This window comes from Malus sylvestris, chromosome 13 (genome assembly GCF_916048215.2).
Source record: "Malus sylvestris chromosome 13, drMalSylv7.2, whole genome shotgun sequence".
Lineage (NCBI taxonomy): Eukaryota > Viridiplantae > Streptophyta > Magnoliopsida > Rosales > Rosaceae > Malus > Malus sylvestris.
Window position 1 is genome coordinate 12,414,850 of NC_062272.1, and position 14,162 is coordinate 12,429,011.

General features: G+C 39.8%; 3 protein-coding genes across 3 annotated transcripts; all 3 read left to right on the forward strand.

Moving 5' to 3' along the window:
* Window positions 1-3,519: 3,519 nt before the first annotated feature.
* LOC126595249 (uncharacterized) lies at window positions 3,520-4,002 on the forward strand. Its single transcript, XM_050261610.1, has one exon. It carries the CDS (start codon window positions 3,520-3,522, stop codon window positions 4,000-4,002), a length of 483 nt encoding a protein of 160 aa, XP_050117567.1.
* A 7,512-nt stretch (window positions 4,003-11,514) lies between these two features.
* Window positions 11,515-11,871, forward strand: LOC126595250 (trans-cinnamate 4-monooxygenase-like). The gene has a single exon (XM_050261611.1). It carries the CDS (start codon window positions 11,515-11,517, stop codon window positions 11,869-11,871), a length of 357 nt encoding a protein of 118 aa, XP_050117568.1.
* Window positions 11,872-12,997: 1,126 nt separating this feature from the next.
* LOC126595622 (uncharacterized) lies at window positions 12,998-13,934 on the forward strand. The gene is made up of 2 exons (XM_050261905.1): window positions 12,998-13,235; window positions 13,345-13,934. The coding sequence occupies exons 1-2, from the start codon at window positions 13,149-13,151 to the stop codon at window positions 13,822-13,824; spliced, it is 567 nt and encodes a 188-aa protein (XP_050117862.1). The 5' UTR covers window positions 12,998-13,148; the 3' UTR covers window positions 13,825-13,934.
* Window positions 13,935-14,162: the final 228 nt, after the last annotated feature.

The following is a 14,162-nucleotide window of genomic DNA, read 5'->3' on the forward strand; positions in this document are numbered from 1 at the left end:
GTGGAGTTGAAAAGCACATGACCAATTTGGTCGATCATTCAATGTCATTAGTCGAGAGAGCTACTTGACAAAGGTTGAGTGGGGTTTGCTCTTCAATCTTCATTTTTATTTCAATTTGCGTGCATTAAATTAAAATAGTAAAGATTGCATGAAGGTCACGTGATTTGGTTTCCGTTGATTAATCAAAGTATTTAACTAAACACATGATGTAGTGGATCTCCAAGACAATAAGGTGAGGGATAATACTTGGTTACTCCAAGGTGAGTAGAAATTCCTACTCAAAATTTCTCAAAATTGTTCGTTGTCAATTTATATAACTTCGTGTTTATAATCATAACTGTTGATATTATAAATCACTCTATAAAGATCGTCTCTGTAAAAAATCAATTAAAACTAAGGTCGTTTAGTCATCAAACTGTTTAAAACAAATGAATGGTATTGGTAAAAGCATTATGAATCATCTATGTATTTACTATAATAGATTAACTAAACGACCTTAGTTTTAATTTATTTTTTATAGAGATGATTTTTACATTGTGATTCATAGTATGAACGGTTCTGATCATAAGCACAAAACTCTATGATTAAAACACTAAGAGTTTTCAATAGGAATTCATACTCATCTTTGAGTAGTCAAGTATTGTTCTACGGTATCATAAGTACCTAGCTTCTATTAATTTATTCTACTTAAGAAAAGCAAGGATTATCTGAAAAATAAAACTTTTTATAAACTTTTTGTCGCTTTTTGTTTTTAGCACAATGTTTAAGACCAACTCCAGCATTGCAAAGGCCCCCTAGGGCAACTCACTATTGAATAGCCTCCAGTGAACAGTAATTGCCATTAATGAATAGTAACTACCTTTTGCATCTCCATCCCTAAACTAAATAGCCATAGCAATAGGCAATAAAACATTAGTATTTGTTTATTTTATAAAATAATACAAAATAATTTTATTTGTAATTTCAATTAAGATTTTTAATTATTATCGTTGCACCACGTGTCATTATCCGAGAAGACAATTTTTGGTGATAGATTTCGATAATATATTTATCCAATGACGTCGTGCCACGTATCGTTACCTTTTCAAAATCGTTGAGAATAAATTTTCGATAAGATTTTTAACTAATCACGTCATGCCACGTGTCACAATCTGTTTACAATCTTTGAGGATAAATTTCGATCAAATTTTTAACGAATGACGGCATGCCATGTGGCATTATCTACAATCTAATCCTTTCTTTTTCCTTCATATAACCCACCATCCATCCTAAGAAATCACACACCAAAATCAAAATCTCTTTCATTATTCATAGTTTCTGCTTCCTTTTTATAATGTCTTCTTCAAGGATGTTGTGGGAAATCAATGAGCAAGAGAAAGAATTGTTTAAGTAAGGAGAAGAAATGTTCAATCTCTAGGTGGGCGAAAATGAGATGGAAGAGGAAGAGGATGAGGATGAGGAACGTAGAAAGAGAGATGACAAAACAAGAAGCCAAAGAGCCTCACATTTCCATCGAGTCATCCAAGCTGTGACATAGATCTGCAGGCCCAGCCTTTCTGCAAACATTTATAGAAAAGTAAATCAATTTTTTTTATTAATTTTTAACATTTTTTATTACCTTAATTAATTTTTGTCGTTTGATTAAAAAAAATTTGAAATCCAACCCTTCAAAATGTGCCATATGGCACAACGGTAACATTTTAGATTTTTTAAAGGGAACTTTAATGAAAAGCTCCTGGTACTGTTCACTTCAACGAAAAACCATATTTTTACACTAAAAAGTCAATCCTGGTACTATTCACTTTACCCTTTATTTTGTCTTTATCGTTAAAACTCAAAGTTTTCAAACCCTTTTCATTAGTTTTCTTTTTTTTTAAATATTAATTCTTTTTTTTTTAAATTTAGAAAGGCAAATAACGTGGACGGTTGATGTCAAATCCAACGGTCCAGGAAAAGTAACTGTTGAAATCCAACGGACGAGAACGTGACATGTGGCCACCAATGGTAACATTTTTACCGTCTGAATCGCGGGCCCCAGCGCCTGAAATGTTGTTCGGGATGTGCCCCCACGAGCGCGTGTTGTGCACACGCTTGATGCAAAAATAATTAAATAGTGGTTGACGCCACCCTGACATCTACGTTGCATCACTTGGTCATCGGGCTCTCAACCACTAATTCGAGCCGGGCCTCTCACTCCCCCCCCTCGCCTGCCCAATTGCCCTTTTGGGCTGGAGTTTGCAGCTCTGGCTATTGGGCTGGTAAAGTCGTCGGTCCATTGGGATAATTGTCCCGGTGGAGTTGTTCTAATAGGATAGAACTTGGAATGTGCACCTAGCATTTACTGTGATTCCAATACCCACCGGCCATTACTTCCCCCTGAGCCTCCAAACCCCTCACTCTTCCCACTCCCCCAACTTCCCTTCTTTTCCATCCTTCCCTCTGCTTTCCTACAAAGAAGGAACCCCAAAAGCACTTTGAAATAGCCAAAAAAAAACCAGAGAGAAAAATGTCCAGCAAGTCACCAATCTTTCCGATGCCACAACCCCAACACTTCAGTGACTATGGCTTCGACCCCTAAGTCGACTATTGTTAGAGTAAATGTAGAATTATGGAGAATAATCCATAGGATGACTTTGAGGTGCGACTTGAATCGTTTCCTTAAAGTGTTATTTGTCCCACTCAAATGAGTTTGCTAAACGGTTCTTGGTAAATCACTTCCAGGATACAACAAAGTACGGAATATTTGATTAGCAAAACCGAATTATATTCTCTTAGAAATAACTAGAAAGAAATTATATGAATGTGATGGAAAAAGAAGGGAGCAATGAATGTAGAAATAAATTTCTAAAATTGTGTATACAACAAATTTCTGAATGAATCATTTTCTACTAATGTCACCAATATATATAGAGAGAATTACACTCGTTAGACAGATCCTTTCATTTGAGTATGTCTTTTCACCATGAGATACAACACATTGCAGCAGTATGTCCAATGGACATATCTGATACAAAACACCTCTTACCCAAAGGATCATTAAACATGTCTTTTCAACAACAATCAAAAGAAGCATGTTCAAATTAAAGAGATGTGTTTTTTGGGTCAATAACCCAATCTCATCCTCTGTCAGTCAAACAGCCCTATATATATATATATATATATATATATATTCTTAAAATATTCAACAACTATTTTCAAGTCCCATTTCTTTCTTCTCTCATCTCTCTTTACACTCTCACCCTACAATAAATTTTGATCTGACCCGTTTCTTTTCATGTCAAAAAAATGAAGGCTTTGAGCCCAGCAAGGAGGCACAAGCGGGAAACAACAAGAGACCTGGTTTCTCTGCCCTCCCACTTCCTATACACTCTCATCCCCTTCTATTTGTGCGGTCACGGTTAAGTCACGTCAACATTTTATATTATTATTATTGTTTGTCTTATTATCTCTATAAAAATCAATATAAAATGTTGATGTGGTTTAACCGTGACCCTACAAAATAAGAGGGAATGAGAGTGTATGGAAAGTGGGAGGGTAGAGAAGGCGGGTCCGACGACGAGATCCATAAACTCCAAACACTTCAAGCTTCAAAAGCCCATCTTAAAAGACGACTCCAAAAAGCCCCATCACAACAAAACCAAGAAGAAGCTCTGGTGGAAAAGCGCTATGCTTTTCTTCAAATGGAACAAGTTAACACCCCACCACCACTACCACCGTGTCTCTGCCATCTGTGGTGGCGATGAAGATGTTCAACACCAGGCCAGAGCCAAAGCCTTCTGGGCATCCATTTTTGGGCCGGTTTATATCACTAAGAGCATAAGCTGGTCGTGCACGCCTTACCTGAGTACTAGCTGGCCGCCGTCTGGGCCTCTCGCTGGTACTATGCCTACGGCGAGTAAGGATAAGATGGGCATTCCTTACTTGAACCTGAGAGAGCTTAACATGAAGCAGCAGCAACAAAGGAACTCTACCTCTGTCATGCCTATATATTTGGTTATTTAATTAGTATTTCAGGTGTTTAATTAATTACATTGCTATTCTTTTGGAGAGCCTTATGTTTTTTACTAATTGCTTTTCTTTGGATTAATTAAGCGGGATGCTAAATGGGGTTGGATTTGTTTGTCTGTTTTTATTTTTTGCAAACTGCAAAGGCATTTGATCCTTTTGAGGAAAGCTAGATCCTCCTTTTGGTGTTTGTTGTTGCTCATTCTTATCTTTTGTTATATATGTCTATTAACTGTTAGTCACTTGGTGATGGAAAAAGTTGTTTGTTAGTTGAGAAACGCTAATAAGACTCCCTCAAAAACGACAGCTCCATGAATTTTATGCCACTCAATGACTTAACGTGACCAAAACTTGTAAGGGTAATGCGTAAAAATGGTGATGCATATCTTTTAACCAGGGCAATAAGATGTGCAAGCTCAATGGCTTAATGTGTCCAAAACGTTATATGCCAACTGCCAAGCAAAATGAGCAGATGATGAAAGAGGATATAAGGGAATGATCAGTCAGTTTCATGGAGCTACCAATGCGTGTTTAGTTTGACGCATTGTGGAAGATCCGAAGGCCTTGCTATTTGGGATCACTGGAGGCTACTGCTGCCTACACGCGCCGCTAAGCTAATGAGGTTGCGGGCATTGAAGTTTTTTTATTTAAGTGGGCCTTATTAGTAGGTTTAGATACAAAGCCTATTCTTTTTGCTTTATTGATAGACCCCAAATATTTTGTGGTGTGAAAAAAAGAAGAAGAAGTAAGCCTATTTCAACACCATCCACCTTAGAGCAACTCCAGCGTTGCTGGTTGCTTGGGGGACAGGTGAGGAGAAAGGGCCCGACGGTCGGGGGATGGGGCTCCAGCGTATGCGAGCTCGAGGGATAGGCCAGGCCTGAGCGACAAGCCCGGCGGGGATTGCCAGCCCGAGAGCCTGAGGGCTGTGTGACGTGTGGCTGATGTGCGGCATCGATGCATGCGCTCAGTGTTCTCTGCGTCCTCCTTCCTCCTCGTCATTCTTCCCCTCCTTATCCTCCTTCCCCTCCAACTTTGACGAGGATAATAATGGATCTAGGCCATTCGATGGAGAGCACAAAATCGCGAAGGTTGTAGATGGAGATCGAAAACCCTTTATCGGCGATGTTAATGGCGAGATTTTGCCCCATGACGGCGATGCCTGCCAAGCCTATGTGCGATAGAGCTGGTGAAGCTTCCATGGCTGCTGCTGTGAGAGAGAGAGAGAGAGAGAGAGAGAGAGAGAGAGAAAGAGACAGAAAGAGACAGAAAGAGATGAGACCTGTCAAAATTAGGGAAAAATAATAATATTTTATGGATTGGGTGAGAAAAAAAATATTAATATTTTATTACCAATTGCTAGGAGAGGGTTACAAGGGTGGAGATGCAAATGACAATTACTGTTTATTAAGAGCAGTTACTGTTCACTAGGTGGATTGAATAGTGGATTGCTAGGAAGGAAGGCTCCAAGGGTGGAGTTGCTCATAGTATACACATAATAGCCATAACTGAGGACAAATTAAAAAAACTCTCAATTTTGTATGTAATGGATTGCTCTGATAAATAGGGTAATACATATTCAATTCATTGCATTTTGGTTCAAAGTTCAAACCCATTGCGTTATTGTAAATAGGGTATTCATGTTCAACCTACTGCGTTCCGGCCCAAACATTCTGCATATAGTTGATTGCTCTAGTAGATAAGTCACCGTGGGGTTTGCTTTTCACTTCTTGAAAAAGAATTTTTTTTTCCGACTTGAGAAAGCATTTGGTTTCCTTGATCTATTTGGTATTTCCACATCATGTTAGAGTTAGTCTCTCTCTCATGTGTTGCACCCTGGTGTACCTCAACACGAATTTGTACCTTTCTCGTTTGTTTGTGAGCAAGCATTGGAATTACATGCCTCATTCTAGGTGTTTATAGACTAAACTTTTTGTGTTTTTTATTTCTTCAGTTTTTTTATTAAGTTTTAGAATTTTTTTTATTAAGATGCTTTTACTTGAACCACTTTAGTTTAATTGAATTTAATTTACATGTCAGTTTAATATGTTTAAATTTATTTTTATTTTTATTTCTCATTATTAGTGATGATGTAACGAGGCACACCATATCAGTGGATGATATGCTCCTTGATGAAATGAACGACAATTTCCTTGTCGACTTCCCTTAGGGGTATTGCTTCAACCCACTTGGATAAGTAATATGTTACGGCTAAGATGTAAGTTTCTCCTGTAGATAACTTTGGTGTGATTGGTTATACGATGTCCAATCCCCATGCATCGAACGGCCATGAAGCAACCATAGGGTGTAAAGGCTTAGGCGATTGATGTATGAAGTTGGCGTGGAATTGGCAGGCTTGGCACCTTTTGGCGTACTCCAGGCAGTCCTTCACCATGCTCGTCCTGTAGTAACCCATTCTCTTGAGCTGGAAGTGTAGTTTTGGTCTAGACTGATGCGCTCCGCATACGCCTGAGTGTGTTTCTTCCATGGCTTAATTGGCTTCTTCCTCACCTAGTCATCTTAGAAGTACTCATTCAAAAGAGCGTCGGTAGAGTGTTCTAAGCTTGACTGCAAGACGATGCATCGCGATGGTAGGGTCAAGGCCTGGCATTTCTTTGTCGTCCTTATACTCCATTAACAGTTGGTAGTACTCATCGATCTCGTTCGCACTTAGTAGTGGACTTACAAAGATAGGCTTCAGCTTGTGCCTAAGTTAAGCTCTTTGAGATCATCAACCGTGGCTTGCCCCTATTCTTGAGCAATGGTGGCGCAGCAATGACGTCATCCTCAATGATTTTGTCTTCTTTGTCTTCTTCGATTATGATGTGGAAAATGTTTTGGACCTCATCTTCAGTGCAGTCCTCTTAGGCTTGTTGGCATGAAGATTGGCCAGTGTGGATGATGGTGCACCTCTTTACCCTCAGTTGTCCTTTCATGTCAACTTCCAAGGTTGCTTGATGCTTCATCCTTGAAATAATCATCCTTCGAATGTCTTCCTTTGCTGTTAGATCGTCGAGATTTTCTTCTTTTGGCATTGTCTTCCTCTTTCTAGAAGGCTGCTTGGTTTCTTTAAGTCTTTCAAAGGTTAATCATCGTGAAGGAGAGCTAGCTGTGTTGCTTAGGTTTTGATAACCTTTCGAACACAGAGCTTTGGGGTGTTGGTGTGTTAAGTCGCTTGAAGACAGAAGTTCGGTCTTGACTACTAATGCGATCAAATGTCGAAATTATGGGTTTTGAACGATTCAGCCTATCAAAGACTGAAGTTTGAGGGGCGGGTTTAGGCTCTTCTTGAATTTGTTCAATGATCACGCTAATATGTTGAGCGCTAACGTTTTTCGCTTTGCTTGAATTCTTCACGGGTGTATTTGGTGTAAAGCCAAGTCTAGCTTTATTGTTGTCAACTCCGTAACCATGCTCCTTCAACTTTTTTTTAGTCTTGGTGAGGTCACATTCTTTGTCGTTGACGGTGTTTGCATTCTTCTTTCCAAGATTTAAAGAGGAAGAGAAATAGTACCCAACCTTTGACATGAGTTTGTAGGCGTTTAGGTCGAAACCTTCTTCGGTCCTTTTGGTTGGAAGAAAGCTTGGTTTTGCCCCTTTTGGCAAGGGTTTTATGAAACCTTGTGGTGGTTTTGAAACTTTAACGTTGCCTAGCTATGTCAAATGTAAAATTGCATTTGTATTGAGCAGCTTTACATCGTCCTTGTGCAGCTATGTGTCGTCTTTGTTTGTTTTAGTTTAGAATGGAGATTGCTCATTCTTTTTTTCTCGACATTGGGATGTATCGGAAGATGAGCGTGTTTGGTCATTTTGAGGGCGTCATACTCCCTTTTATTGTTGTGGGCTTAGTAGGCTCATTGTCATTTTTGCTTGAAGATGGCACAGTTTCCCCTTCTTGTTTCTTGGGCACGGCTTACCACTTTTGTTCTTAGGTGCAGCTTTGCATGTGGACTTGATTTCTTTTGGAAGAGCTTTAAGCACCATGGCCTCATCCATGTAGAACTTGGCGTCCACGAAGTGTCATTCGACTTCTGTGAATAGCTTCGTGTTGCCTTGTATCACCTTTACTCATTCTCGGTAGAACTTTAAACATTGATGAAGGGTGGATGACACTGCTCCATTCTCGTGGGTCCAAGGTTTTCCTAAGAGCAAGCTGTAGGAAGTTCTTGCATCAATCACGTGGAATAATGTGCTTGATTTGAGTTCACCGATGGTTGTCTCCACTCTGAACATGCCCATCACTCTTTGTCCTCCTTGATTAAAACCTTGGATTAAGAGGCAGCTTCGGGATAATTCATCCACCTTGATGCCGATTGTGGTCATTGTTGACTTTGGCATGATGTTTATGGTCGACCCACCATCCACAAGCATGCGGTTGATTTTATTTTATTTCACATACCCAGAGACGAAGAGAAGACGGATGGGACGCTTTGACCCTAGCAGCAAGTCTTCATCAGTAAAGTTGATTGAGTCATGGGCGGCACAACATGTGGCATATTCATGTGGCGAAGCTTCAAGCCTTCATTTTTGCTTTCTTACACCTTGTGGTCGTCGGGACTTGCCAAGACCGTTATTAGTTTTTTTCGCATCTCCTTGGGCAATTGTAATGCTTCCTTGATGCTAAAGTGTACTGGTAGGCTTTCTTTGGGCGTGAGCTCGATGGCGATAACTTTACCTTTTTAGGGCTCTTCTATCTCCATTTCAACCATGTGATAGGTAGTGGTATTGCACTGTTGGAAGAAGTTCTTCGGGAAGTACTAGTGCAAGAAGACAGGAATACGTGGCTCTTTCTCCATAGGTTCCCTAACGTACGTTAGCTTAGCAACTCCTACGTTCATTTTGGGTTTTCTATTGTTGCGATGGCAGTGTTTTCTCCCTTGTTCCACCTTTGGCCTTGTGACTTGTGGTCTTGGCTTCCTTATCTTTTTGTAGGTCACGAGTGTCCACCCTTCTTCATCATTGGTAGGTGCATTTTGATCATTTGACCCTAGCGATGGTTGTGCAGAAGGTACCGTGTAGCTTGAGCATGGACGGGAATGGTCATGCGTCACTTGAAGAGGCATAGGATCGAAGGATCCAAACACAATTGTGGTAGTGTGTGTTGCGGTCGTGTCTTCAAGGTAAAGTTCAATTTGCCCTTGTTATGTTAGCTTCATGATGAGCTCATTGAGGACATAGCACTTGCCAACATGATGACTCACAATATGATGATACTTGTAGTACCTAGCTCAATCCACCTCTAGCTTTTCCTCAGCTTTGTCCATCAAAGGCCCCTCATTTTCGTCAGTTTCCTTCTTTGGTGGATTAACCTTCGGGTCAGCTTTCTCGTCGTGCTGCGTATCCAGACGGTTGATGAATGTAACAATCTGTAAGTCATTTTCCTCCACGATCCTTGTCAGCCTTGTGATTTCTTCGCTCATTTGTGCCAGCTGCTATTTGATTGAAGTCGTACTAGTAGTCATGACTTGCATGGTTATGGGATACGAACTGCTACTTGAGTCAGCATTGGAAGTCAACGACTCGAAGTACCTCATCGTGTTTTCTTCCCTTGGTGCCTTTAGCGAGGCCAGGGTGATCACTAGCTCGTGCCTCATGTGTTCTTGCTTCTCCGACAGAGTTGATGTAGAGGTGGAAGGCACGGCAGAGAGAGATCTTGCCTTGCTTCGGGTTGTGACGCCCAAAGTGCCACCACTTGCGGCAATGATGTTCTTGTTCTTTGCGTTGGTTGCGGAAATAACTTGATCCTTTCTTGATGTTATGTGTGTTTATTGTGGATTTGAAGATAGAGATAAGAGATAGAAAAGTCCCACTGGGCGTGCCAAATTTGTAAACACGAAAATTCTATAACGAATGAAACGAGAACATGTATACAAAGTAGATTTGTATTGATGAATTTGTAGGGTTACAATATCTGTTTACAATTTTCCTCTGATTCAATCTTCAAATTTGATGTAGATGCGTAGGTTGTTGATCCAAGGGTCGCAATGACTTGATCTCAGACGAACGATAGAATGATTGCTTCAAGTTTTGAGCTTGAAACAATGCATGGATAGTCTTCACCTCTAGGTTTGCATATGACCTGTGGCAAAGGTGATGTTGATGTGGGATTTTGTTGATACAAGGGTCTTGACGACTTGATCTTGAATCAAATGTCGTTACAAGTTTTAAGCTTGCAACAAAGTCTTGAAGGAATTGGCACGAGTGCTTGTAGATTCTCCAACTGAATGCTTCGGCTTTGGTCGAAAAAAAGCTTCGGCTTTGGTTGTGCGTTCTTCGAAGAAAGCTTTGGCAGCATATTAGTCTTCAAAGATTTGGCAGAGGTTATCCTTTTATGAGAATTTCGGCCCTTCAATGTAGAAATTGTCGACCTTATGCTTGTCTTGGGACCTTGTATTTATAGACTTCCAAAGCCATGCCTTTGGGTGAATTTGGCTTTGATTTGTGTCTTGATTCGTCCATGGGAGAATTTAGGCATATTTTGTGTCTTGTTTCATCCACTTTCCCTTATCTTGGCCGAATTATATAGGCTTGTTGCCTATTTTGTGCGCAATCTTCAATTCTTGCTTGTTTTTGTGAAGATGCTTTAACTTTCTTTCCAATTTGAGAGATTTTGGACCCTTGCCGATTTTGAAGGAGATTACCTCCCCTTTGCCGAGTTTTGGGAAGGTTTTGTACTTCCTTTGCTTGATTTGTGCCACATGTTATTGATGACTTATCCATTTGTGATGAGTCATATGTCATGTGGAGCTTTGTGATGCATCATTTCCATGCAACAAAATTTACATGTCTACAGTGGAAGCTCTCTAGTTTTTCTTGCCCCAATGGCTTTGCCTCGTAACTTTTATTTTCATCTTAAAATAACATGAAAACAAAAGAAAAGAAAGAGGATACTTGGTAAGTTGTGTTATATTTAATTCTTTTTTAATAGCGGGATTGAATAGTAAAGTACTAACTTTTACACTCAAAGTTGATTATTACATTCATCTGAAGTACAAAAATTGGACGATAAACTTCTTGTACTAAGATCTTCACATGGAAATAAATGATAAACCATATATTGCCATCCAAATTTCACAAATATATCGATCTCACCAAACAATTGCAGCAATATGCGTGGAGTTGAAAAGCACAAGACCAATTTGGTCGATCAATCAAAGTCATTAGTCGTGAGAGCAATTCCACCCCTAAAAAAATACACCATCATCTAGCCCATTTAATCCACTCAGCGAACAATGATAGACACCAATGAACATTAATAAGCCAAATGCATCTCCACCCCAAAAACTAAATAGCATAGTCAATTTTATTAAAACATTATTAATTTTTATTATAAAATAATAATTTAATTTTTAATTTCTAACATTATCCCCTCTTTTTTCTTCCCACTTTTCACTCTCCCACCACAATCCTTTCTTCTTCTTCCCACTTTTCACTTTTCCACTGCAACTCTCTCTGCATTTCGCTCCGTACGCCCACCAAACTACTCACCACACCAACACTTCCCAAAAAATGGACATCTTTCTCCTGGAAAAAACCCTTTTGGGTCTCTTCGTTGTCGTGATCGTCGCCATCGCCATTTCAAAACTTCGCGGTCGTCGCCTCACCATCGGTCGTTGCCTCACCATCGGTCGTCGCCATCGCCATTGTCGTCGTGATCATCGCCTCACCGACCTTGCCAAGAAATTCGGCGACTACTTCCTCCTTCGCATGGGGCAGCGCAACCTCGTCGTCGTCGTCTCCTCGCCGGAGCTCTCCAAGGAGGTGCTCCACACCCAGGGAGTCGAATTCGGGTCGAGGGAGGCGTGGCGGTATCACCTGGCGTCATGTAGGCAGGGCAAGAGCTCAGCACATTCTGAGCCGGCCTAGAGACCAGCTTGGGCTGGGTGCCAGCATATCTGCCCGGCTGGAGTGGATTGGTTGGGTGCCGGGCCCATAATTTGGTTAGGTGTCGGCCTAAAGGTTGAGTGGGGTTTGCTCTTCAATCTTCATTTTTATTTCAATTTGCGTGCATTAAAATAGCAAAGATTGTATGGAGGTCACGTGATTTGGTTTCCGTTTATTAATCAAAGTATTAAACTAAACACATGATGTAGTGGATCTCCAAGGACCAAGATGACCAGGTGTAGGGATGATAACGGTTCGGTTCGGGAATGGAAATGCTATATTCATCTCTATAACCATGATAATTAACCATATCTATAATTGCAAATTAACCATTGGGTATTATCCATAATCATACCCACTGTGTAACGAATTGCCCATCGATTAACGGTTATATACATCTTCGTCAATACAAAAAATATATTTATTCAATTGACACATGGTAATTTAGTAAATATTAATTTTGTCACTAAATATTTGATGTATAAAATGATTTAATGAATGGATCTTGTGGAGCATAAAACTTAAACTAAACATTGATAATGTTGACTAATCTTTGATATATCCTATAAGTACCATTGAATTCTCATAGTTTTGATTCGTATAAAAACTTTTGAACTTTCCCACAAAATGCAACTCACACAATGCAATTTTTGTATTCTCAAGGTAATGGATTCGGTGAATAATGAATATATATATATATATATTTATATTTATATTATTTAATACTTTAATATTATATATAATTATATTATATATTATTTGGGGACGGATACAGATTGGGGACCTGTGTAACCATATCCAAAATCATAATCGAATAATATTCACGGTTTTTCTCCATACCCAAAATATACATGAATTTTCATATCCAAATCCAATCTATTTGAACAATTATCTACAGTTATCAGGTTTAACGGTTATAAGTATCATTCCTAATAAGGTGGGACCATAAGTACCTAGCTTCTATTAATTTATTCTACTTAAGAAAAGCAGAGATTATCTGAAAAAGAGACTTTATATATATTTTTTGTCGTTTCTTATTTTTGGCATAATATTTAATACAGATGGAACTTGGAACGTGCACATAGTATTTACTGGGGTTCCAAGGCCCAAAGGCCATTACTTCCCCTTGAGCCCCAAACCTCCCCACTCTTCCCACTCCCCCAACTTCCCTTCTTCTCCCTCCCTCCCTCCCTCTGCTTTCCCACAAAGAAGGAACCCCAAAAGCACTTAAAAAACAGCCAAAAAAACCAGAGGGAAAAATGTCCAACAAGTCACCAATCTTTCCTATGCCACAACCCCAACACTTCAGCGACTACGGCTTCGACCCCCAAGTCGACTACTTTCAGGTCCCTTTTCTTTCTTCTCTACTCTCTCTCTCTCTCTCTCTCTCTCTCTCTGTGCAACCAATTTTATTTTTTGATCTGACCCATTTCTTTTCATGTCAAAAAAATGAAGGTTTTGGAGGAAGCAAGGAGGCACAAGCGGGAGAAGACGAGATCCATAGACTCCAAACACTTCAAGCTCCAAAAGCGCATCTCAAAAGACGACTCCAGAAAGCCCCACCACAACAAAACCAATAAGAAGCGCTGGTGGAAAAGCGCTCTGCTTTTCTTCAAATGGAACAAGCTGACACCTCACCACCACCACCACCATGTCTCCGCCATCCGCGGCGGCGATGAAGATGTTCACCACGCCAGGGCCAAAGCCTTCCGGGGATCGATTTGTGGGCCGGTTTATATCACTGAAAGCCGAAGCGGGTTGTGCACTCCTTGCCTGAGTACTAGACGGCCGTCGTCTCGGCCGCTCGCCGGGACTATGTCTCCGGCGAGTAAGGATGAGATGGGCATTCCTTACCTGAACCTGAGGGAGCTTAACATGGAGCAGCAGCAACAGAGGAACTCTATCTCTGCCGTGCCTATATATTTGGTTACTTAATTAGTATTTCAGGTGTTTACATTCAATTAAGGGGTTTTTAAACATTAGTTCTTGTAAAAGGTTAAAAGTTAAAAAAAAATAAAAAATCTGGTACTAAATTACATATTCAATTTAATCTTTTAAAGTGTATTTTTATTAAAAATGTTATTCATTTTTTGTTATTTAATGTGTATTTTTATTTAATCTCTCCACTTTAAATTTTAATTTTATTAATATGCACATATTTAGTACTTTAATTTAATTCCATTCTTAGTCTTTTGGAGAGCCTATATATTTTACTAATTGCTTTTCTTTGGATTAATTAAGCGGGATGCTAAATGGGGGTGGATTTGTTTGTC

Excerpts from the sequence above, each read along its gene's own strand:
- LOC126595249 (XM_050261610.1), top strand. The coding sequence starts at position 3,520 with ATGGAAAGTGGGAGGGTAGAGAAGGCGGGTCCGACGACGAGATCCATA.
- LOC126595250 (XM_050261611.1), top strand. The coding sequence starts at position 11,515 with ATGGACATCTTTCTCCTGGAAAAAACCCTTTTGGGTCTCTTCGTTGTC.
- LOC126595622 (XM_050261905.1), top strand. The coding sequence starts at position 13,149 with ATGTCCAACAAGTCACCAATCTTTCCTATGCCACAACCCCAACACTTC. Across the intron at positions 13,236-13,344 it reads CCCAAGTCGACTACTTTCAG|GTTTTGGAGGAAGCAAGGAG; the intron begins GTCCCTTTTCTT and ends AAAAAAATGAAG.